Source organism: Chenopodium quinoa, unplaced genomic scaffold, assembly GCF_001683475.1.
Source record: "Chenopodium quinoa cultivar QQ74 unplaced genomic scaffold, ASM168347v1, whole genome shotgun sequence".
NCBI classification, from domain to species: Eukaryota; Viridiplantae; Streptophyta; class Magnoliopsida; order Caryophyllales; family Amaranthaceae; genus Chenopodium; species Chenopodium quinoa.
In genome coordinates this window covers 5,802,120-5,826,347 of record NW_018743175.1, presented here as the reverse complement: position 1 = coordinate 5,826,347, position 24,228 = coordinate 5,802,120, and the positions used below count along the sequence as shown (strand labels likewise).

General features: G+C 38.2%; 1 protein-coding gene across 7 annotated transcripts; it reads right to left on the bottom strand.

Moving 5' to 3' along the window:
- Nucleotides 1-1,697: 1,697 nt before the first annotated feature.
- LOC110732756 (oxysterol-binding protein-related protein 2A-like) lies at nucleotides 1,698-17,186 on the bottom strand. Of its 7 annotated transcripts, none has more exons than XM_021912749.1 (11): nucleotides 16,265-17,181; nucleotides 13,931-14,293; nucleotides 12,093-12,189; nucleotides 11,044-11,462; nucleotides 10,259-10,414; nucleotides 9,727-9,894; nucleotides 9,486-9,626; nucleotides 8,147-8,377; nucleotides 7,919-8,038; nucleotides 2,651-2,852; nucleotides 1,698-2,223 (listed from the first exon to the last, which is right to left on the bottom strand). In XM_021912749.1, the coding sequence occupies exons 1-10, from the start codon at nucleotides 16,706-16,708 to the stop codon at nucleotides 2,673-2,675; spliced, it is 2,319 nt and encodes a 772-aa protein (XP_021768441.1). In that variant the 5' UTR covers nucleotides 16,709-17,181; the 3' UTR covers nucleotides 1,698-2,223; nucleotides 2,651-2,672. The 7 variants fall into 7 exon arrangements, with proteins under 7 accessions (XP_021768441.1, XP_021768440.1, XP_021768442.1 ...); XM_021912748.1 differs by having other exon boundaries at nucleotides 1,698-2,226; nucleotides 16,265-17,180; XM_021912750.1 differs by having other exon boundaries at nucleotides 1,698-2,226; nucleotides 7,919-8,032; nucleotides 16,265-17,178.
- Nucleotides 17,187-24,228: the final 7,042 nt, after the last annotated feature.

Here is a 24,228-nt window from a genome sequence, read left to right as displayed (position 1 = left end):
TTTAACCAATTAAATTCTATCAAACTTTTACTTGATTATTTATTTAATTATGTTATTTTATTCCATTAAAGAACAAAACAATGTTTTCATTTAAGAAATTCCTGTGCTGGTTTTATGAATTATTAGTTGTCACTCAATGGCAGACTACTACTATACCATTGAGTTGGAATGAGAAACAATAGTTTAGTTGGTTACTAGAGACAGTCCTTATGTTATTTTGTTCCGATCCCCCGGTGATTATGATCGTACGTAACTAATAATAATTAGGGACAAACTACAAATAAAGGTGCTTGATTGTCGAGCTGGTTTAATTACTTGAGTGCCGTTTAGACTTTTAGAGTTAATGTGTGGTACACGCATATGTGATCAAAGCTGTCATTAGTGTATGTAGTTGGATTAGGTAATGACAGTTTAACACTTTCGTCCACTAATGTTTACCAGTATGTACCTATCAACAAGCGGTTCAGTAGTTTGTTCCTAGCGATATGATCAACTCCTTCAGAATTTACCTACAAATTTAGTTTAATTTCATTATATTGTTTGTTTCTGGTCTGGTACAAGGTCATTATATATACTATACGATACACATTCTATATTATTATTGCATGCGTTTTCCATAATGGAAAGTTTATGGCAATCAAGATATTACAGACTTTACAGCCATATATGACCGCTGGAGCGTTCAAGCTGCTCATAGACCGTTTGGCACACTAGCCTTCCGGGTCGTACATGAAATTGGTTGTAAATCCAGCTAAAGGGTTCTGGTTTTATAGGTCATGTATGGACATCATTTTCAAAATTCAATAGGAATAGATTAAAACTCAAAACGCTGATTGAATCTTATTTTATTAAAAAAAATACATGTTAGCTAACTAATGAACCAGCAAATCACCATGAGTAGCTAGCTCCGATGGAAAATCATACTTAACCTTAGTGTGTATACTACTAAGGTCGAGCTAAAACTGAATTGACTAACAAATATAATAGAAGCTTGACGATATTGTGGATGATAAGACTTAGCTTAGCTCTGCTAAAAAAGAATGGATCCATACCATAGAGTGTCATGTACCGTGTATGCAGCATCACAGCACTATTGTTCAGTAGAAGACTAGAATAACAAATGGGATTAGACCAAACCTTGCCAAATTAAACACCGTAAAAGAACAATTCACATTAAACAAACATAAACCATCAGTAACTTGGGCCACCAAGACAAAAATATGTGACATACGATGCAAGAAGAACACGATTGATGCAACCGTCAACATTTGTACTGTCATATGGATCCATATTCATACTAATTGCATGGATGATTGATGATCATTTAATGCTATCGATCCTTCTTGAAGCCTACTTCTACCTCAACTTTCATAATCAACAAGATTTACACTATTTGCTTGCTTTAATTATACCTATACAACAAAATACAATTCCTAAAACGTACATTGCCAACAGTTAGTAAATTCACTATTGCAAATCTATTATTCTAATGATGAACAAGACTCCTTAAGCTCTATCACGAGTTCAGCTAAAGGCTCGATAATTCACACCTCAACGACTCTAGCACTGTAACTAAATGGGATAATGGTACAACGTACAACACTTGTATTTTGCCATGTTAGAAGGTATACCAATAGACTTAAATTTGGCCTGTTAGTAATTATATTATATCTGTAGCAATGATGAGAATATTTCAGTAACAAAAATCAATAATGAATTGTTATGAGTTGCCTTTGAATGACATGAGGTAGTATTACAAAAATAACTCGAATAGTTTCAATGCGACCTTTTTTATGACTACACTTTATAAAATTTACAGCTTTGGAGGAAAAAGGGAAAATAAAAGGGGTGATACAACTGGGGGCTGGAAAACTAAGTAATGGAAATATTAAGCTGCAGATATTTACCACAATTTCCTACATACATCTCTGTGATTCCTGCACCCAAAAAGATCCCTCCACATTTATTCCTCTGAAAATACAAAAAATCATCTAACTATAACAAGGACTACATTTTTTACTTTGGTGGCTCCACAAGAATTTTGTCGACCTTACTCTCATTTTCTGGCCAATAAAACTGTGAAATCTCCATACATCAGCAAAAGAGAGCAGCGGATTAACTTGAAAGTCTCCCACTTCCTCATAAAATGGTGCGCTTCAAATGATAGCAGCAAGGGCGGCTATAACAGTTTCAGATTTGGGTAGTGCCACCAGGTTCAGACAGCTTCTGGATCAGGGAGAACAAAATAGTTCAGATCATACTGGAACTTCTATAACATAAACCTACGGTATCTGATCATGCTTTTAGATAAATTTCCTGAGATAAATTGGGGCTCCCAGCCTGTCTATCTCAGGCAACAAGAGATTGCTATGCTCCTCAGTCACTCTCCCTGACAATCAAACCAAGACCTAAATCGGGGAAAGCCATTATATCTTTCCAACTTGCTTTCTGAATTGAAAACTTTCTGATGTTTACATGAAAACTTAATTCTCTCTCTACAATACTTACACGCTCAAGAGTATACATGTCAGAGAGAGTTCTTAAGATGTATATTAACTAATTTGAGTGTTACGACGATGTGTATGTTAAAAAGAAATGCAAGAAACTAAAAAGACTCCAGGGGAAAAGCTGTAAGAAAAGGAGTTTGCACCTTAGTTAACTATGTTCATTCTTTAGCCTCTTGGGTTGAGGTTGTCAGAGGCTTCAATAATTTCTCCAAAGATATCTGGGCACCCATCCCAATTTCCCTTCTCTTTAGCCTCCCAATATCCACCTTTATAATGGTAAGGTCCGTCTTCACCTTCTCTCTCAAACCATCGAGGTCGCCATCCATCTTCCTGTATTTTCCTTGACTGCAATGCAAGATGATAAATTTCAGAACATTTGAAACCAACTCTGATGAACTCATAAAACACAAACAAATTCCTATTTAGTAAACAATGAAAAAATTAGTCCTTTCCAATCCTTCCTGATACCAAATACGTTTCTGACATTTGCACAACCAAATCTATTTCACAGGCATTCCTGAATCCAATGTCAAAAACAGCATCAACATTGTCATGACGTCTCTAAAGATGAGTAGCTCAGTGAAGGTCAAAAAGGGTAGAATGCATACAGGCTTGCCAAATAAATAATAAAGAGAGGTTATTTGCAATATAAACTTTCCAAAATGATATGATTGACCAAGCAGACTCAGATGAAACTTAAGAAAGAGATGATAAGATAAAAAGAACTGAAAAACTTAGGATCATATTGTAAAAAAAGCGAATCTCCACAGCTTCAGTGCTTGCTGGAATCTAAACGAGTCAACTGTATAGTTGACTTGAAAATATCTCTGAAAAAGCTACTTGCTGAGCTGCCAGAATTTCAGAATATTCAAAATGCTGTGGGTATAAGGCCCCGTTTGATTTGATGTAAAATGTTTTCATGGAAAATGATTTTCCCATTATGTTCCATTTTCCTTTGTTTGGTTTGTGAAGGGGTGGAAAATAATATTCCCAATGGTGGAAAATTACATATATAATGGTGGAAATCATTTTCCTTTACAAAAAAAGGGAAGCCACATTTTCCTCCCTTCTCCTTGTCTCCCATTTACTTTCCTTTCATCCATCCCCACATTACCACTCCTATTTTTAGTTTCTCTTTAACATTTCTTGTAAGAACCAAACAAAGGAAAACAAACATCCAAATGTGGTTTTCCTTAAAAATATGTTTTTCATGAAAATTAAATTTTAATTGAAAATGTTTTACATCAAACCAAACGGGGCCTAAATACAACTGAATATACCAGAAACTATTTGACATACATATAGCCAATAAGCCATTATATCCACTGTTACTCAGACTTGATCAGGTACCCAAATGTAAGACATGTCAATGCTTAAAATTTCAAACACAGGGACACTGTCCTAAAACTGACATGGATTTGGTAGCCAAGAACTCATGAGACATACTCTTAATTTATTTTTCCATATAATTTTACATATAAGATATACATATTGATGTGAATCGATTCCCCTTTCTTATAACTATTTTTATTGTTTTATTTAGGTACTCTCTTGGTTTTACCTTACTCTTAAAGTAGGGGTTTTACAAGTGAGTTTTTAATAATGTTTTTATTATTTTCTTAGTAGTAGTTATGGGGTCTTGGGCTTTCAAAGTTGTGTTAATTAATTAGTGGGCTCTCTTGGTTCATTAATTAATTATTAGGGCTTTTTATTTAATTTGCTTGCAGGGCAAGTAGGTTAGATTTATTTTTCCTATATATATTTGATACATGTCAACAATTATAGGAGGACGTTTATGAATTAAAAGTTGAGATTATTGAGCTTTTGCTTGAAGAGAACTTTGTTAAGGTTCAAACTAGTTGTTAACTAGGGTTTTGGGATCGCTCCTCCTAAGATCAAACGTAGAAGTTGTTGCCTTCTAAGACTATCTTTCAAATTTCCACCAATTAAAATCACTCAAATCCTTCCATTAAATATAAACCGTCAAAAATACGCATCAAATTGGTATCATAGAGCCTGGTGAGTGTTTCTTTACGACACTTACACGATTTTTGTGGGTTAATTATAATTATCAGGTACGAAATTATCAATTTGTTTTGTCTTTTGTTGATCGTGCAAATTGTGATAAAATAAAATTCCTATAATATCTTATTAGTTTTAGAAGCAAAGTGGGATTCTTGGCTACATAGAGATTGCATGGTTGCGTCACTTGCGTGGCTTTTTACATTGTAGTTTGCAAATATTGTTAGTTGGGCCGACATAGTACTGCAAGACTCTTTTTAATTGAAGGCTTTACCTTAAATTCCATGATTTAATTGCATTCAAGTTCTGCAAATTGTATTTGACGGCTGGGAGTGATTGTAATATTGGGATTTCAATCTTGCGGAGTTGCTGCTGATTTAATTTAATAAATAAAATAAAATATAAAATCTGAGGTAGCATTGTAGTAGTGCCTGAAATTCTTTTTGTAGTGATTCTTGATAATTGATTTAATCGAGCTACCTTCATCTGATATTATAATTTCGACATCATGAGTAACTGAACAAAGGAGGACCTTGATACTATGCTTGTTGATATGATGAGAAATTTTAATGCGAGTCTTGAACGAATGAATGAAAAAATTGAGAAGAGTACGCAAGAAATTGCTCAAACCAATCAAAGGGTCGAAACTTTATCAACTCAGGTGGTCGGGGAAGGAAGAATAATCAACAACGAACAACCTAGGGGAATTATGAGAAATTTTCCAATTGACAATGATCGAGATTTGAAATTGTTGGAACTTCCGGAATTTACGGGTGATGGAGATGCTGAAGTCTTTTTAGATTGGGTTCGTCAGATGGAAAAGGTCTATGACTACAAAGGTTTTGATGAGCAAAAAGCCTACAAGGTTGCAAACCTAAAATTGACGAGATTTGCTTCTTTATGGTTTGAGAATCTACATGCCAAGAGACAAAGAGAAGATGAGCCACGAATTAATACTTGGAGTGTGTTGAAGAGACAATTAAGGAAACGTTTCCTACCACGGGAATTTATCCAAGATCAATTCTTGAAGTTGAATCATCTTGAACAAAAGAGTCTTAGTGTTGCCGAATACACTAAAGAGTTTGAGAAATTGTGCATGCTTTGTGATTTGCAGGAAAAAGAGGAGATGAAGATTGGACGATACATAAAAGGGTTTACACCTTCGATTTCTCACAAGGTGGAAACATCAAATTATGTGTCCTTTGATGATGTCTTAAGGTTGGCAGAGAGATTTGAGAACAGGAGAAAGAAAAGAAAACTTCTAATTTCAAGGAGAGGAAGTCATTCTTTAATGGTGAGGGTTCGAATATCAACTTTAACAATTTAAACAATGAAGGAAAGATGATTGTTGTTACTCCCGAACAAGCTGTATTGGCGAAAAAAGTTTGTTTCAAGTGCCAAGGCATGGGACACATTGCTAGAGATTGTGGTAACAAAGTGACGGTATCCAAGAAGGAACATAGAATGTTGTTGGCTTATCTTTGCTCAATGCACAGGAAGAGTTTGATTTTGAAGAGTTTGACGGTATCTTAAGGAGAGTTTCGCATGCTGATTTTGTTCCTCCTATTACACATGAGCAAAGGGAAAATTTGTTCCATACTATATGCAAAGTAGGTGATAGGAGTTGCTCGTTGATCATAGATACGGGATCGTGTACCAATGTTGCATCTACTAGTAGACACTATGAATCTCTCTACTAAGGACCATCCTACTCCTTACAAGCTTAATTGGTTACATGATGGAGATGGACTACAAGTTAAAAGGCAAGCTTTGGTGAACTTTTTCATGGGTAAATATTCTGATAGTGTGTGGTGTGATATTTTACCTATGACTGCTTGTTCTATACTCTTGGGTCATCCTTAGCAATATGATCGAGGGGTGTTATTTAATGATGTGACGAATGTTTATTCGGTGAAGGTTGGGGACAAGAGTGTTCAATTACATCCTTTACCCCCTAAGGCGCCACCTATTCAAGCTCCTGCTAGAGAGTTGTTGATTATGCCTAAACTTGATAAAAAGGAAAGAAGGGCTAATATGTTATCATTGAGAAACCAACATCCTTTTGAGATTGGTGACTATGTTTTCTTATCTTTAAATGCTAAGAAAATCTTTAATAATTCTAGAGGTAAGAATGAACCATTAGAGGAAGGACCTTTCAAGATTATGCATAGGGAGAATTATGATACTTTTCAAGTACTTCTTGGAGCGGGAATTTGCGCTACTATGAGGGCTAGTGACTTGGTACCTTGTCTTCCAAACGAAACTTGAGGGCAAGTTTTTTTTAAGAGGGAGGGAATGTTGTGAATCGATTCCCCTTTTTATAACTATTTTTATTGCTTTATTTAGGTACTCTCTTGGTTTTACCTTACTCTTAAAGTAGGGGTTTTACAAGTGAGTTTTTAATAATGTTTTTATTATTTTCTTAGTAGTAGTTATGGGGCCTTGGGCTTCCAAATTTGTGTTAATTAATTAGTGGACTCTCTTGGTTCATTAATTAATTATTAGGGCTTTTTATTTAGTTTGTTTGAAGGGCAAGTAGGTTAGATTTATTTTTCCTATATATATTTGATACATGTCAACAATTATAGGAGAACGTTTATGAATTAAAAGTTGAGATTATTGAGCTTTTGCTTGAAGAGAACTTTGTTAAGTTTCAAACTAGTTGTTAACTAGGGTTTTGGGATCGTTGCTCCTAAGATCAAACTTAGAAGTCGTTGCCTTCTAAGACTATCTTTCAAATTTCCACCGATTAAAATCACTCAAATCCTTCCAATTAATATAAACCGTCAAAAATACGCATCACATATACACACCTTTTAGGTTGCCTTGTTCGCAAGTTTTTGTACTTCGTATGAATTATTGTTATTTCAAGCCCATTTTAGAGCGCATATGACAGTTTTCTTTTTCCAAACCCAGTTTAAACACTTGTTTTTTTCTCCATAATGTAGCTCAAAATAATCTGAGGTGCTGGATGTAAATTAAAGTGTTGAATAAGGAATCCACTATTATAGAGTTTCTGAGAAGGGTACATGAGACAAAATAAAGAGTCAAAGTAACAAAGATAATCAGATTATATCTACTGTTTTTTTTTTTTCTTGACAGCACGGATTATACCTACTTATCTAGGAACAATGATAGTATGACAACAGTAAGCAAGCCTTAAACAGGAGAAGGTGCTATACAGAGTATGTTCACTGTGTTAGCATGCAAGCCACTAAAAAAAGGTTATCAGAATGAGAGCAGCTAATAGCAGATGCCATTTTCACAAGTCATTAAAATAAAGATCTCACCAGAAAATTGGCAGTCACAAAAATTTCAGGGAAAAATATGCGTATGCGTTCAAAATAAGAATAAACTATACTCAAAACATTATATGAGATTAAGCATACCATTCGCTGCCTCGTCTCCAGACGTAGCTTCTCAACATTCGCCCTGTCATACTCCCCATTCTCTAGATGTCGCTGGTCAGGTCTAAGCCTTGAATCTGTTGGGGGAAGCTTCTCCTTAATCCGTGATCAAATATCCAGAATCACAAAACTATCAGAAACAATTAGAGAAACAGAAAAACTTAAATAGAATGCACAAAGTGACAGGTCTATACAAAGTGATGGGTCTACCTTAAGCCCAGGAGTAAGTTCATTGAGAGTAATGGCAAATGGTGTTAAGTTGTATCGAGTAAGATTAGGAGTAGGTTTGGTCCTTCTCCAAATCAAAGAAGCATCATCTGATGAATTTAAATCTTTACGCTTATTCTTTCCATCTCCTTCAATACAATAAATACTATCGTCCCACCTTCCAGATATTGTTGCTACTCTGCTCCCTTCGCCATCTTCAACAAAACCATGAACCTGCAGGGAAAATTGATTATAAAAACTGGTGCAGGATCAAGTAGAAAAAATAATATAATTACATTGTATTTCCTTCATCTGTTGTTGCAATTTTTGGTTTCAAAGGGTAATCCTGCTTATTGGGAGGACGATGAATTAAAAAGAATGTTTAAAATTCAAATTAGAATATATTTTAATCCAAAGGTACCCTTGATTCATGACATTGTGAATGCTTACAAGAGGACATTCATTAGAGGATGGATCCTTTTCTCAAGGAAGGGGGGAATAATGAGGGAGCAGAATGACCCAAAGTTAATTACTCAAGGTGACATTTATTATACTTTCTGGGCTAACTAACATAAATATATAAAATGGGCCCATTAATTCATAATATGAGTTTATGGGAACACTAAGAATCATATTAGAATTTTATCTAAGTTAAGAGTTTATGTTAGCCAAATAACCATGTATATAGGGGGTCATTGTATTATTTAATGAGCATATAATATGACATTGAGTTGAGCGTTTGTGCATAACAATTCTTGTTAAGAGTTAAAAAAAATGCCAATTTCCCTCTTTTTTTTTTTTTTTTGACACACAATTATCTCCCTCATAGATGTCACTACCTTCTAAATTCTCTCTATTGGATCATCAAGATCCAAATTAGAAACAATCACATGAGATCAGTGTATAAAAAAGCCCAAGGCGAGCCAAGGGATTTTAAGTTCCCTGTGCCATAGACGACACGCCTCATTGAAGTGAGGCACACCTGATAAACAGTAAAAGATTGAAAAATAAAAACATAAAAATTGGTGTACTCCTAAGTGTGCTTCATGGAAACCACAAAAGGCGCATGACCCGTAGCGCCGTGTGCCTTAGGCAAGCTTTTTTAAATACTGCATGGGACCAAAAAATCACAACAAAGATACTGAATACCATTCATCGTCTAGATGACCCTTCATCTTGTTTAGTCAAGACAACTAGATATTCTTACTAGTATAGGTTTCCAACCATACATGGCAGATGAGAGCAGTGCAAAAAGAAAGCAAAACAAATTACTTCCACAGAATCCATAAATCAAGGGAAGATTCCTATCTTCCTTCAAAGATTATAACAGTAGACAATTTACCTGGCGGGGATTCCTGTCAAGAAAAGTCTGCCCTTTGAATTTAAGGTTGCATGAGTACTGACGGTTACCACGTATGTGCATCATTCCATGATGATCACAATAAATTTTTCCAATGATAAGGTTATGAATGCTAGTTGTAACCTAAAATTAAAAAAAAAGTAGAAGACATTTAATTGTAAAATTCATAGCGAAGCAAATTAAGGCAAGTAATTCTTAGAATAATAGAGATAAAAGGCCACACCTTGCTCCATTGGAATATCTCTCCATCAGCAAACTCAAGAGTCAATACTCCAACTGGATCAAGTTGAATAGTTTGACCCCAAAAGCTGGTCTTCAAGTTACTATCTGCCCAGAACTTCCACCCTTTACCGTCACAATGGCAGGCTATGAGAGTGGGGTGGTGGCTTACCTAGGATAACCAATGATAACACAATTAGGACATCCATTAGATAGTGATTAACATTTTCTAAAAGCTTCCAATACTTGAATAAAATCCTCTTCTGTTTTGGTCAAAGGAGCAGCTCCATGGACATTGGTGCTTGGCTCCTTGCACTGGTCACAAATACAGTTTGAACACAAAGCCTTTTCTTCCCTAATGCTTGTAATCTAATACATAATTCAGGTGATTAGCAAGTGTTTTCTGAATTTGTAGACAACCTTGTACACTCCCAATTTAACTTAGAAGGAATCAAATGAAAAAGAACGGTTGGACTTGTAATAAAAGAAAACTCAGAAACAGTTATAAACACCAGAAAGCTCAGGCATTTACTAACCTTCTCAGAGAAAAACCGAATTCCTTTCTCAGGAAAGTCAGCTTCATAAGTTTCCCCTAGCAAAGGATTAAATGGTTTACAGAGTCGGCCTTCTGTAGATGCATAGCCAGAAACGGCAAAGGCTGCAACGTTCGCAATTCTCATAAGACTGTTTCCCTGCAAGAAATGTGCACACAATCAGATATGCAGTGGCATAAAAGAAAATTTGACTGGGCATACATTCTTGCCAATAACGATGAATATGTAGAGACTAGAGTTTACGGTCAAACCATTCCCAAAAAAAAGTTCTTGGCTATATTGTATATTCCTAACACCAATTATACATCCCTATCTAACTAGGGAACTATAGAAAAAATAAAGATTCCCTAACAAATAGCATTAGAAAATATATAGCATACAGCATTAATACTGTTAACACATTGTACAGACTATAGAGAATGCGATAATTTGAGATCGAAGCAGGATTTTGACTTGGTGGAAATACTCAATATAGAGGTATAGAACAAGCAAGAAAAGAAAGCAAACATTGGTCTTCAGAAAAAGCCTCCACCCCCAACTTAATTTAGTAAAATTTGCATCCCAGGTCTATCTTCATTAAGTTCTCGTGAAGAATAAAATAGAACTCTGTATTTTTCATTGAAAGAGCACTGAAATTATTGAATATGAATATAGATACTGAATACAACTCCTAACAACCAACAGAGTAAATCAGGATCTCCTTTCCCAGCCCTTGGTTGCCTAAACCATGGAGTAAGACCGAGAAACATAAGGACTCATGAACTTACCGCTTGACCATATTCATACGCTCGATCCAAAAGGTAGGAATACTCCAAGTCTTCACAGCATTTCTGAAGTGATGATATAGGTTCATTGAAGTACACTGGGAGACATACTCTCGTAAGATCTTTTCCTACATTGTCTTTGATCATAGACCAGAGACTGACAGGTTTTTCCTTTTCAACTGGATAAGGAAGCCTTTTACGCCTTTCAATGTGTGAGCATAGAGCTTCACCTGAGGCCTCCGTAGGCCAAGCATAGTTCACATCACCAACTTGACCTTCAGTGTCCATACCACTGCCAAAAAGACGAGATGGAGATTCAGTAAAGTAGTCCTTTGAATCATAATAGCAAGATTCGTCTTCATCTGATGCCTCCTCCACGTCTTGTTTCTCAGTGTCATCAGATGATTCAGTGGTACTACATTCTAGACATCCAAAAGCAAACAAAAGTCAAGAAGTAATAATAGTACAGAACATGGTCGTGGAAGTGAAGATTATTTTAAAAATCTCAAGACCAGAAAGCTGTAGCTCTACAAAGTACATAATTAAAAAGGTTAGCAATAAATATGAACTCCCACTTGAAAGAGTCAAGACAAAATCCAAAAAAAAATGGGCAATTCGATATATATCTCATATATAGAAAATAGCCAACAATGCGCCCACAGCTTCAATTCCCAATCAATAACAGCAACATATACTATTCCCCAAACATGGGATCAGTAAAACTATCATGATGCAAAACAGAGATTTAATTTTTGTATTGTCAATGTATGAAGCTAGAGGGAACAGAAGGGGAATAAACAGAGATTGACTGAAATAAAAATCTTGAATCTAATTTCAGAAGAATAGGAAAACTATAAACGAATCGAGAGTCAAAATAACGAAAGTAGTACAGAACATCTAATATGCTAGATCTTAACAAGCAGTCCGAAACTACACCAGAAAGAACACATAAACCAGAAGGTGAATCTTATAAATACAGTATATTCATTCTATGTTGTTTAATAGCATAACAAAAAGAGGAGTAGACAGAAAGAGCACCATAGCATTAATACCACTATATTTAGCACGCTCTAGGCTGGGGTATTCGTTCTTGGAAAGATGATATTCATTATCATTGATTCCTGGAGCTTCAGCATCGACATTTGCTGCCTACAAAACAAATATTAAAGAGGAGCTTATGATTGATATATATATATATATGCATACTGTTTAATTGACATATAGCTATTGATAAGGATCAACTTCATTTCCCTTTTTGTTTACAAGACAAGGATCTCGAGACACTACAAATGTATACGCATATTTTAAGACGTACTTTTCAGGGAAACTGATATGACATGCTAAGCAGTAAGCACCATCTAGCTTGCAATTGCCATGCGAGCAAGTCAATTAACCCTTGATAGATAAGAATCATAAGATGGCCTCAGTTAAACTAAAAAATGCCCAAAATAAAGTGTTACAAAACCCAAAAGGCATGTAAAGATGGGCAAATTTCTGCAAGAAAAACAAAATTCAGACATACATTTTTTTTTTTTTTTTTTTTTTTTTTTTTTTTTTTTTGTTGTTGAAGAAAAAATCAGACATACTTGATACTTTAGAGTCTTTAATTTGGTCATAATTGAGGATGTGGCGAAATTTGGATAGGATAGTCAAATTAAGCAAAATTGATGTTTCTCCTTAAAATCGGTATGGCAAAGCTGATTTAGTACTGACTAGTAATTGCCCAGATGAAGCCAAATAGATTTATTCGGAGTTGCAATAACATTGAGCTTACATGAAGAATGAAGAGAATTTAAAAAGAAATGAAAATTAAAGAGGATGAGATTACATGATAGCAGAAGCATAGCACATCTTATTTTGACATTGAAAAGTTTGAGCAGATTTTCAAGTAAGCTCGATTGTGGTTGTGGCCATAGATAGATATAGCACCAATTTTTAATGTTGACAGACATGTCGTCTTCTCCTTTCAGAAGAAGGAAGTATCAAGCTCAAGTTGGGCCTAACCTATTTGGTATTGGGATGTCTTTTTTTATTATTGGGCCTTTTGCTTATATTCGTTTCTAAGTTAGCTGACCCTAACATCTCGTCATTGTTCGCCTACTGTCCCAACACTCAATTTGGTCGCTTGTACCCAACTTCAGTAACATACCTTTACCAGACTTCACTTACACCCATAAACTAAATAGTAAGAGTAAATACATACACACTAACAAGTACCTAGCTTTTGTTTTTGTTTTTTTTTTTTTTTTTTCCAAAGAAAACCTCAAATTTTGTACTTGTAGCTGTTTAGTTGACTTCCAATACATTTTAGGAACTACTCGTAGTCGTTTGATTGGCATAACAGCTAAGTATAGTAAGAAAGTTCTAATTCTCACTGAATGGGGGGAGTTGCTTACCTAAACCCCCCCTTGGTCAATCAAACAATTTTATTCCGTTCATGAGAATAACATAGGAATTGTAGATTCAAGGACTCCAACCAAACAACCACTTGACTTTGGTGGTCAAGACTCACTAATTTTAACCAAAAATATTGTAGAAAAAATGTAACAGTCTTGGGAAGATATCCCAATTTCGACGAAATAATTCATAACCAACTCTCATAAGAAGACAACCTTACGCTATCTAGTTTGTTTGTTTGCCCAAGTTCTAGTATTGCCAAGCCTATGTAATCCACAGTCTGTACATCCTAACTATTTGCCAACAATAAAGATCAAAATTTAAGTAATAGCTCTTAAGTAAAGAATTTGAATGAGGGATGATATTCTAATGGAAAGCATAACTCACAGAGAACTGTTAATCATTTTTTGTAAGAGTTTGTCCAGTCATCCACCGTGATAATAATGAACTCAAATCAAATCATAGTAGAGGCTATATGAGCAGTAGAAATTACCTCCAACTGCCTTAATGTGTCCAGCAAATTGGATCTATCCTCACAAAGAACTTTCAGCTTTCGTTGTATGTCTGAGAACTCTGAAAGCATAATCTGCTCACACTCCTTTACAAGCAACTCATTGACCCCATCTTCAGCCAATCGCTTCTTTAATCTTTCAGTTGAAATGGAAATGCTGTCAGGAGAAAGTGGGAGATTATCATTCAGTGGTCTTCTCAGGGAGAAGAGACTTCTTGCTGATGCCAAAGCTTCTAACCAAAGCGCCCTTTCACGTTTTGAATTAGTCCTTAGGTGAAGAGTCTTTGTAGCTGTAAATATGTAAAACCTCCTATCATCAGACCTGCTCTCTCGAAATGATGATACCTGCTTACAATTTATATACAATCAAACTTTTGAAACGAATTGAAATATTTTTCACAAATAACACTATTCCTCCTATCCAGCAAAAAAATTAGGTGTGATCTAGACTCTAGAGCATTAGATATTTAGATGTAGGGTGTTCTTTAGATTCCAACAATCATCCAAAATTTGCAAGTTCAACAAAAATTCTATCTCAATCATCACAAGAGAACAATGGGAATCGAGTAATATTAAATTATGTTCAAAATCATCAACATCTCCAATACTGAATGTTAGAGCACCTCAAATGAAACCATTAGGGTTATAGGGGTGAAGTTAAGCACTTGAGCTAGAACATTTTCCATGTTGAATGTAACTTTAAAAAGTTCAAGCCATAATAGCTGAAAATAACTTGTATGTCACGCACACACACACACACACAAAAAAAGGTTTATCATCATAGGATAACAGTTAAATTACACAAACTAAATCCTTAAATTTAGGCAAATTAATACATTGGCTGCTAGACAACAAAGAAATTACACCCTGCACACACAAACACACATGCTTGTCCTCCCAAATTGAAATTTCAGGAAAGGTAGGGATTAATATAATCAGGTCTATAACCAAAGAAAAGAATTAAAAGAGACGGTAATCTTAGCCTTGACAAACCGATTCAAGTTGCAAAGTTCAATTTACACCAAAACAGTTCTGCAAAGGGAAAACTACTAAACTGCTAAAGTTTTTACCAGAAAATAAAATTAACAGTTCTGCATATCATAATTTACTTTCCTTTCCACATTTATCCAACAAATTGCATGTCCAAACCAGGAAACTCATCTATTTGTTTAAAATAACAGATAAAGATATCCGGAAAAGAGTTCAATACAATCCAATTTACAGTAGAGGGGAAAGAATAGCTTAAAAAGAAAGAAGCAAGCATTGGTGTCTTATGTAAATGGCCAACAATAGTCGAGTCTAAACGCAATTGTCTATATCACAGCTATGGGACGAATGGAGAAACACCAATACCCATTTATAAATGAATTAATTAGATCTGTCCATCTATGAAGGTGGAATTCAACATCTTTTGCATATTGTAGAACCAAAAAGGCTAAAACCCTAAGGACAAGATTATGTTTTTGTCAAGGTAACAATATCAAAGACCCACATTGAAACCAAAATTCCTAAATCCCACAACAGTGATTAGAATCAAATTACATGAAAGCAGAATATACAAGTATAAACATACACTTAAAATGAACATACAAATATATAAAAATCAAAAATTGAAACTTGATAATCATACAATTGTTAGTTATCAAATATAACACCAAAAGTGAGCTCAAACAGATCGCAAGCCTGTAATTTAAAGCCAACGAACAATCCAGACAACCTCTACATTACTAAAAGTTGAAAATAACAATAACTAAAAATTAGGTGAATAAAAATATCACGTTTAGAATTAGAACTTACCAGAACACACACATTAGAGATATGAAAACATAATATGAAGCTAAGAAAGGCATGCAACAAAAGTACCAATAAAAGAGCAACAAATATGAAAACAGGTAATTAAAAAAAGGGAAACAGAAAAACAAAGAAAGAAAGACCAAATATTTAGGAGTTGCGGATGATAGAGATGACTGATAGATGGGAGAGTGAGAGAGCGACCCCACCTAACATTATACAAGTAATATAGGCTAATAGCCCCTTATAGGCATATAGCCCCCCTCCCTATTTCATGGCCTACCCACCTGTTGATGTGACCCACTCCTTATTAACACCCAGTTCCCCACCCCACCTCCCCCTTCTTTCTTTCTTTCTTTAACCCCTAAATTTCCGTTTCTTTTTTCAATTTCAATTTCAATTTTATGGACTATTTAATTATAATTCCTGAAGAAAAAAAAAAAAAACTGAAAAAGGATAAATTATCAATAAAAAAAGAAATAAACTTTCTGTGAGATTGAAAAAAGAAATGCATTCCGTTAGTACCTTGAGATGAACGACGGAGTTATTCTTGGAATCCTTCTTGCGACCACAACTATCCAAACGAATAAGGCGCGGTGATGTCAAATCACCGATGACAGTGACGTCATCTCCCAAAGAAGAGGAGAGAGAATTGAGGGATTGAGGGGAGAGAATCTTACAATAAGAAAGCAAACCATCTCCACGTAACAAAAACCATCGAGATCTCCATCCTTTGCTGTAATTTGTCCATTTGAACAATGCTCCGGCGACGCTCATTTCAGATCGCCGGAAACTGCCTGCATTACCCGTGTACGATCCGGGCAGGGTCGAGCTTCGCCTCAGGCTGCCCGCCGGAGATAGGGCTAATTCCAATGACCCGATACGTGGGCCTGGGCTGCTATCGCCACCACCGCCGCCGCCGCCTTCTAATGATATGCAACAGAGAGGATGCATATCTTTAACCCGCATGATATATTTGATCGTCAAAGAATTGAATGAAATAAATAAATGACGGAAAAAAAAAGGGATTGGGGGCTTAATTAAATTTATTAAAAAGAATGAACATAATAATATTTATGGGGGGATATGGTTGAATGGTTGAGCTGTGAAATTAAGAATGGAAGAGAGAGAAAATTGGGGGAGAAATGGCAAAATGTGGGATATTTTTGGGGATCTTATTTACGAATCAATGAAGTAGTCGTTTATTTATATATATATTTATTCATAAAAAAGAAAGAAGCAACGAAGCAAGGTTACGAGTGATGATGAAGTTTGCGAAATGGTGAGTTTAGCTTTTGGGGGGTGGATTTGCGGTGGAGAGAGAAACATAGAGGGGGGCCGGGAAGAGGAGAAATCAGCTTGTTCCTTTTTTTCATTTTAATACTCGTACGTTTTAGTGTTTTACCATCACTATACCCAAATACTACTTCCTATTAAAATAAGTATGACTCCGTATTAAATCATTTGATGGGTAGTTGTTTATTATTCTGCTTCTTGTTGCTTGCGTATTTCAAATCTGTTATGGTCATTATGGAGGATTGAGGATTTTCAATTGATATTATCATTAAAATATAATTTTTTTTCAATTGACATGTATAAATGAAATATAAATTTAACATTACGTGCCAACTTATTTTAGCTAGATAAGAGAACTCATCGCCACTTAATTTTGTCATGTATTTTTCAAATTTAATACATAATGCTTTAGGACGCCTGTTAGCTAGATTATTTTCTGTAACTTATGAAAATAAGGCCTACAAGAGCCAACGCTTACTACTATCTTTAAATTCACTTGATTTTTACTGAATTTAACTTATCTTATTTGAAATTATCTTACTTTATCTTATCAAAACTTATTTTAGTTGTAAATTGAATTTATTTGTAGCTCTTAATAGAGTTTATTACTTATTCTTTTTCCTTACTCATCTTATCTCAGCTTATTTTCCTCGAAAAACCTGAAAATAATAGGTGAGCAGAACAAGCTATAAGGGTATGTTTTATGCACCTGATTTTTACTAATCATAAATTATCTGATTAATCTAAACTTATTACTCTTGTGGATTGAAGATGCACAATAAAACAAAAGTTAACAAGATCATATATACTCCTTTCGTCTCATAATACAGTGTCTCTTTGGGTTTTTACGTGGGAATTAAGAAAGTTGTAATTTCCTTGAAACTAATGATTAAAAGTACATATGTGCATGTCGGGTTAGAGAGAGATAGAGAGAAAGAAAAAGTGGTTGGGAATAATTAAAGAGATAGAGAAAGAAAATGTTGGAAATTGACGTTAAAAGTACAAAAAAAAATAAGGAAGACAGATGACAACTCATCAAAAAAAGGGTAATAATGTCAAAAGGCATAACCTTTAAATAGAAAAAGGCATTGTATTTTAGTTTACCCAAAAAGAAAAAAAGACATTGTATTATGAGACGTGATTAGGGGATTTTGCTCCCACCAATCGGAATGCGCCACGTGGGCCAATCAGGTCCTGCCAAGTGTTCCCCAGTTGGACCTCTCAGGGCTTGCCACGTGGCACACGCTTATTCGTCCGCCTTGGACCTATTATGTCATGACACGTGGCATACTCCATGCCTAATGGAGAAGTCGGCCACCTAGGCCCAACTTCCGAGGGAAGCCCAATCAGCCCAAGGTTAACCTAAACCTAGATTGGCACGTTTCCCGAAGTTATAAATACCTCCCTTAATCCTCATTAAGGGAGATTACGCAGATTACACACATTAAACACTCTCACCTAGAGAGACCCAATCACTTTAATTTCCGCATTAATTACTCCTTAATCAAGTACTAACTTGACCGTCGGAGGCGGATCTCCAATCATCCGGAGCATCCGTTTGTTTTGCAGGTACAGGCGTCCGGTTCCAGTCTCGGAATTGTAACTCTCCCGCAGGACATCAGAAAACCCCGAAACATCTTGGCGCCGTCTGTGGGGAGAGTACTTCTGAGATGGCATCCACGTTTGTACCGGCTCCTGAAGAGAGACGTCCCCTGGACGACCCTCTAGTTCAGTCGGACCACGATACTGAGAATGAATTTGAAGTTGAAGCTCACACAGCTTCAGACGGGACCCTAAGGGCCCGACGTACCCGTCATACCGAAAGGAGGGAACGGAAACATCTTCAAACTGGAAGCGAGCCAGCAGGCGCACCGCCTGTTCGGCAGCAGCCGACTGATGGGTCTGCTCCCATCACAAGGAACGAACTCATGACCTTCATGAGGGACTTCAAGGGAGAAATTCAAGAGTTGATCAACAAGAAGCCGCCTGCTCTGGACAAGGAGCAGTCGGCTAAGAAACCCTCCACTTCACGGAAGAGGAAGCCAGTTTAAGGGCGAGAGGCGACCCCTCATCCTAAATCTAGGAAGTGGGAGCCACCTGCCCTTGATTTCACAAAATACCGTTTTCCTACTCCAGGAAATAGGAAACTTGTTCGTCATATTCAGGCGGACGGGTCGAGGAAAACATACACAGACGCTCAGCTACTGCTAGAGCAGAAGAAGAGTGACCGATTGTCAGAGTCGGCCTCTACTTCAAACTTCCAAGACAGTCTGCGAAATACCTCGATGAGGCATACTCAGTCGTATCATGAGAGTCAGTCAGGCGGCAGCTCCCGTCAGTGCGGCTTTCATAGCGACCAGGCGGTACCAAACTTACCGTTTGTACCGCAACAACAGTATTTTTTACAGCCACCTCCATTTGGTGGACATGCAGCAAAAAATGTCCAACCTATGGACTGGCAGCTACGGTTGCTTAGACTTGGTGAACAGTCGTCGGCTTTCTCCAAGGAAATTACTGAAGCCGCTCAACCGGCCAAAGTGAAAAATGTATTAGTAGGCGCCTATGACGGCACTACTAACCCAGAAGACCATCTGATGGAATTCACCAACCTGATGTACCTTCAAGGGTTGGATGATCCCACTTGGTGCAAGTGTTTCCCAGCGACTCTCAAAGGAATCGCACAACAATGGTTCGGCAACCTGCCGACTGGTTGTGTAAATAACTTCAAGACGCTTGCTTACTTATTCACCTCCAACTTCGCCATGAACATCCCTGCGAAGAAGACGACCCTTGATTTAGGAACAATTCAGCAGGGCGAGAAGGAGGGGCTTCGTTCTTACATCAGGCGGTTTAACCTGATGAGAATACAGATTCAAGGGTTACCGGATGAAGTAGCCTATACTGACTTTTTCAGAGGTCTCAAAGACGGGTCGACCTTCAAATTTGATTTGGTCCGAAAAAGGGTGGCGACTCTTCAAGAGGCCTTGATTGAAGCGGAAGCCTATATACAGGCGACTGATCTTTGTAGTACGATAAAACAGTCAGACGGGAAAAGGTCCGACAAAAGAGAAGGACGACAGAAGCAGTCGTCAAACAAAGACGAGAAGAGAAAAGAGGTTTGGGCAACTGATTCCTCTAAACAGCCGTCCTAGAAGAAGAAAAAAGAATTCAAACCATACTCCCCAAAGTATGTGTTTAACAAGGACGGCCAATTTATGCTAAAGGAAATCAAGGGACGGTTTTAATTGAGAAGCCGGTCCCCATGAAGGGTTCTGCAAACAATCGGAACCAAGAAAAATTATGTGATTATCATGAAGATGTTGGTCATCACACCAATGAATGCATCAGTCTCATGCTGTATCTGGACCGCCTGGCTGAGCAAGGTGATCTTGACACTTATGTCAAGAAATCTACGGGGAACACTTCCTCAAAAAAGCAGTCGACCAAAAAGAATCAACAGGCCGACAGCTCCGATACAGATGATGCATTCGTCTACACCATTGCAGGCGGCTTCTCAGGAGGCGGCCCCACTATTAGGGGCAACAAAGACAATATCAGACGGTTAGATGTAAATTCCGTTCACCAAGAACGGCCCTCCAAATATTCATTTCCTGAGATTGTCATCACTGAAGAAGATCTAGGAGGGGTAAGAGGGCCGCATGACGACCCTATCGTTATTGAATGTAAAGTGGCCAACCAGAGAGTTGGCCGAATCCTCATAGATACCGGAAGCTCCTCAGATCTCATCAGTAGCAAATGTCTGTCGAAACTAAAATATCAGACTGATTGCATACATCCGGCATCCCACCCTTTAGTAGGGTTTGGAGGAGGAGTCGTCCACCCAGTGGGACGAGTGGATTTACCCATCCGCCTGGGCGAAAAAGGGGAAGGACGACACATGGTATTCCGGTTCCTGGTAGTAGAAGAACTCTCGGCCTACAACATGATTCTGGGACGACCAACCCTGAATAATTCCAAGGCTGTTATAATCCCATCTCTTATGTTGCTCAAGTTTGAGAGGGATAATGGAACAGTCGGGTCCCTAAGGGGAGATCAGAGGATGGCCCGAGAGTGCTATCTCTCGGATGTCAAGCCCACTGTTATGGCCACTGGGTCAAGTGGTGTAAAAATAGACCTTGACAATGTCAAGGAGAGTGCGCCTGTTCAAGAAGCAGGAGTAAAAGGCATCCCAGACAGGGGCCGCAAGAAAAGACAGAAAATAGCAATCATTGGCAGAGGAGCGGTCGGATGAATTCCGCCCTCAGCCAGCTGGTGAGCATACGGACCTAATGTTAGATGACTCGCGTCCTGACAGAACAATCAAGGTTGGGACGACTGCTCTAAGGGACCTGGGTGACGACTTTCACAAACTATTGAAAGAATACAAGGACATCTTTGCATTCGAAGTCCATGAAATGCCAGGCATTAGTCCTGATCTGGCGGTACATAAACTGGTCGTGGATCCGAAAAAGAAGCCGGTACGGCAGAAGAAGCGGAACCATGGCGAAGAAAGAAGTCAGGCGGCAGCCGCCGAAGTTAAAAAATTACTTGATGCAGGGTTCATTCGGCAATGTTACTTCCCAGACTGGGTTGCAAATGTGGTGCTTGTTAAAAAGCCGAATGGCACCTGGCGAATGTGTGTAGACTACACAGACTTAAACAAGGCGTGCCCCAAAGACAGTTACCCTCTACCTAAAATTGATAACCTGGTCGACTCAACAGCCGGCCATGCTTTGATGAACTTTATGGACGCCTACTCTTGTTTCCATAAAATTCCTTTATGGAAGAAAGATCAGGAGAAGACGGCCTTCGTCACTGATCAGGGGTTATACTGTTACACGGTCATGCCGTTTGGTCTTAAGAATGCCCCGGCCACTTTCCAGCGAATGATAAACACTGTGTTCTTTGATCAGATTGGGAGAAATGTCGAGGCATATATTGATGATATGATTGTCAAGTCTAAACTTCAGAAAGATCATCTGTCGGACCTCCGAGAAACTTTCGCCACACTCAGGCGGCACCATGTCATGCTCAATCCCAAGAAATGTGTCTTTGGAGTTGAGTCTGGGAAATTTCTCGGATTCCTTATCAATCAGAGAGGAATAGAGGCGAACCCTGAGAAGGTGCAGGCGGTCATCGACATGCAGTCGCCTCGTACCATCCGAGAGGTTCAGAAGTTAACAGGTTGTCTGGCGGCCTTGGGAAGATTTCTAAGCCGATCAGGCGACAAATTCCTATACTTTTTCCAGGCAATTAAGAAAAAGGCAAGGTTTGAATGGGGGCCAGATGCTGAGGCGGCCTTCCAGAAATTGAAAGTTCACTTGCATTCCTTGCCGAGGCTGGTCAGCCCTTTGCCCAAAGAAGTACTCTACATGTACCTGGCCGTCTCTGATCATGCGTTAAGCGCTGTTCTCCTTGCTGAAAGAGACGGCTGTCAGCTCCCGGTCTACTTTGTCAGTCATGTACTGAAAAATGCCGAGTTGAGGTATCCCTTAGTGGAGAAATTTGGTCTTGCACTCTTCATGGCTGTTAAAAAATTGAAGCCCTACTTTTTGGCACATGCAGTCGTCGTGTATACAGACCAACCTATCAAGCGGCCACTGACCATCATGGAGTCGTCAGGCCGAATGATCAAATGGGCCATAGAAATACAGAGCCTCGAAGTCACTTTCGAGCCTAGAAAAGCAGTGAAGGGGCAAGCCTTTGCTGACTTTATTGTTGAGATGACTCGTCCTCCCGACTCTCAAGTTACAGACCAAGTCTGGAAGGTATATGTGGATGGAAGCTCTACTTCAAATGGTTGTGGAGCAGGAGTCATATGTCAGTCGCCAGAGGGCGACAGGTACGAGTATGCTTTACGCTTCAGTTTTCAGGCCTCAAACTATTAGGCAGAATATGAAGCTTTACTAGCCGGAATCCGCATGTGCAAGGCGGCAGGAGCAAGAAAAATAGACGCCTGTTCCGATTCACAATTGATAGTGAGTCAGTACAATGGCGAATACGAAGCAACCCATCCGACCATGATCAAGTATTTACAGGCGGTCCGACAAGCAGTCGGCTCCCTTGAGGATTTCCATCTGACCCAAGTGCCGAGATCAGAAAACAACCAGGCGGATGCACTTTCAAAATTAGCATCATCTGCCTCCTGTGATACTCCTCGAACTGTTTTTTGGGAAGTAATGGAGAGGAGAAGCATTGAGGAAGAACCTATTGGAATCTTAGACAGAAGCTCAACCTGGATGGATCCAATCAGGGCATATCTGAAAAATGGTACCCTGCCGGATGATCATCAACAGGCGGCAGCACTGAAAAAACGAGCAACCAGTTTTGAAATAATAAAGGGAGAACTTCACAAAAGAGGGTACCTTCAACCCTTCTTAAAGTGTGTTACTCCAGAAAAGGGGCGAGAGATACTGGACGATCTTCACTCTGGTTACTGTGCTTCCCATATAGGCGGTAGGACGCTTGCTCAACGGGCAAGGCGGCAGGGCTACTTTTGGCCTACTTTAGAAGCAGATGCGATGGAGATGGTGAAAAAATGTGACAAGTGCCAAAGGTTTGGCAAACTAATTCACCGTCCGGCTACTGACCTCACTACCATTCATAGCCCACTACCGTTTTCTAAGTGGGGCATGGATATTCTGGGTCCATATACGCCTGCTACAGGCCGAAGGAGGTACATACTTGTTGCCGTCGACTACTTCACTAAATGGGTAGAGGCGGAGGCTGTAAAGGGAATCAAGACGAAGGATGTAATTTCATTCATTTGGAAAAATGTCATCACTCGGTTCGGGGTTCCCATGTCTATGGTTTTTGATAATGGTCCCCAATTTGAGACGCCTGTTCTCAAAAGCTGGTTGGGTGACCAAGGAATTGCACACTACTTTGCATCTGTCGGTCGTCCACAAGAAAACGGCCAGGTAGAAGCCTTTAATAAAATCATCTCAGACGGTCTCAAGAAAAAGATTGAACGAGCAAGCGGCCTATGGGCGGATGAATTACCACATGTTCTCTGGGCCATTAGGACGACTGAAAAAGGGGCGACTGGAGAAACTCCATTCCTCCTAACTTATGGTGCGGAAGCTGTTCTTCCAATAGAACACTACGAGCCGACTCTTCGAGTAATGCTATATGACGAAGAGGCAAATTGGGAAGCCATGCGCCTGGCATTAGACTCACTTCCTGAAAGGAGG

Excerpts from the sequence above, each read along its gene's own strand:
- LOC110732756 (XM_021912749.1), bottom strand. The coding sequence starts at position 16,708 with ATGCGGGTTAAAGATATGCATCCTCTCTGTTGCATATCATTAGAAGGC. Across the intron at positions 12,190-13,930 it reads ACACATTAAGGCAGTTGGAG|GCAGCAAATGTCGATGCTGA; the intron begins GTAATTTCTACT and ends TTTGTTTTGTAG. Across the intron at positions 9,627-9,726 it reads AGATATTCCAATGGAGCAAG|GTTACAACTAGCATTCATAA; the intron begins GTGTGGCCTTTT and ends TTTTAATTTTAG.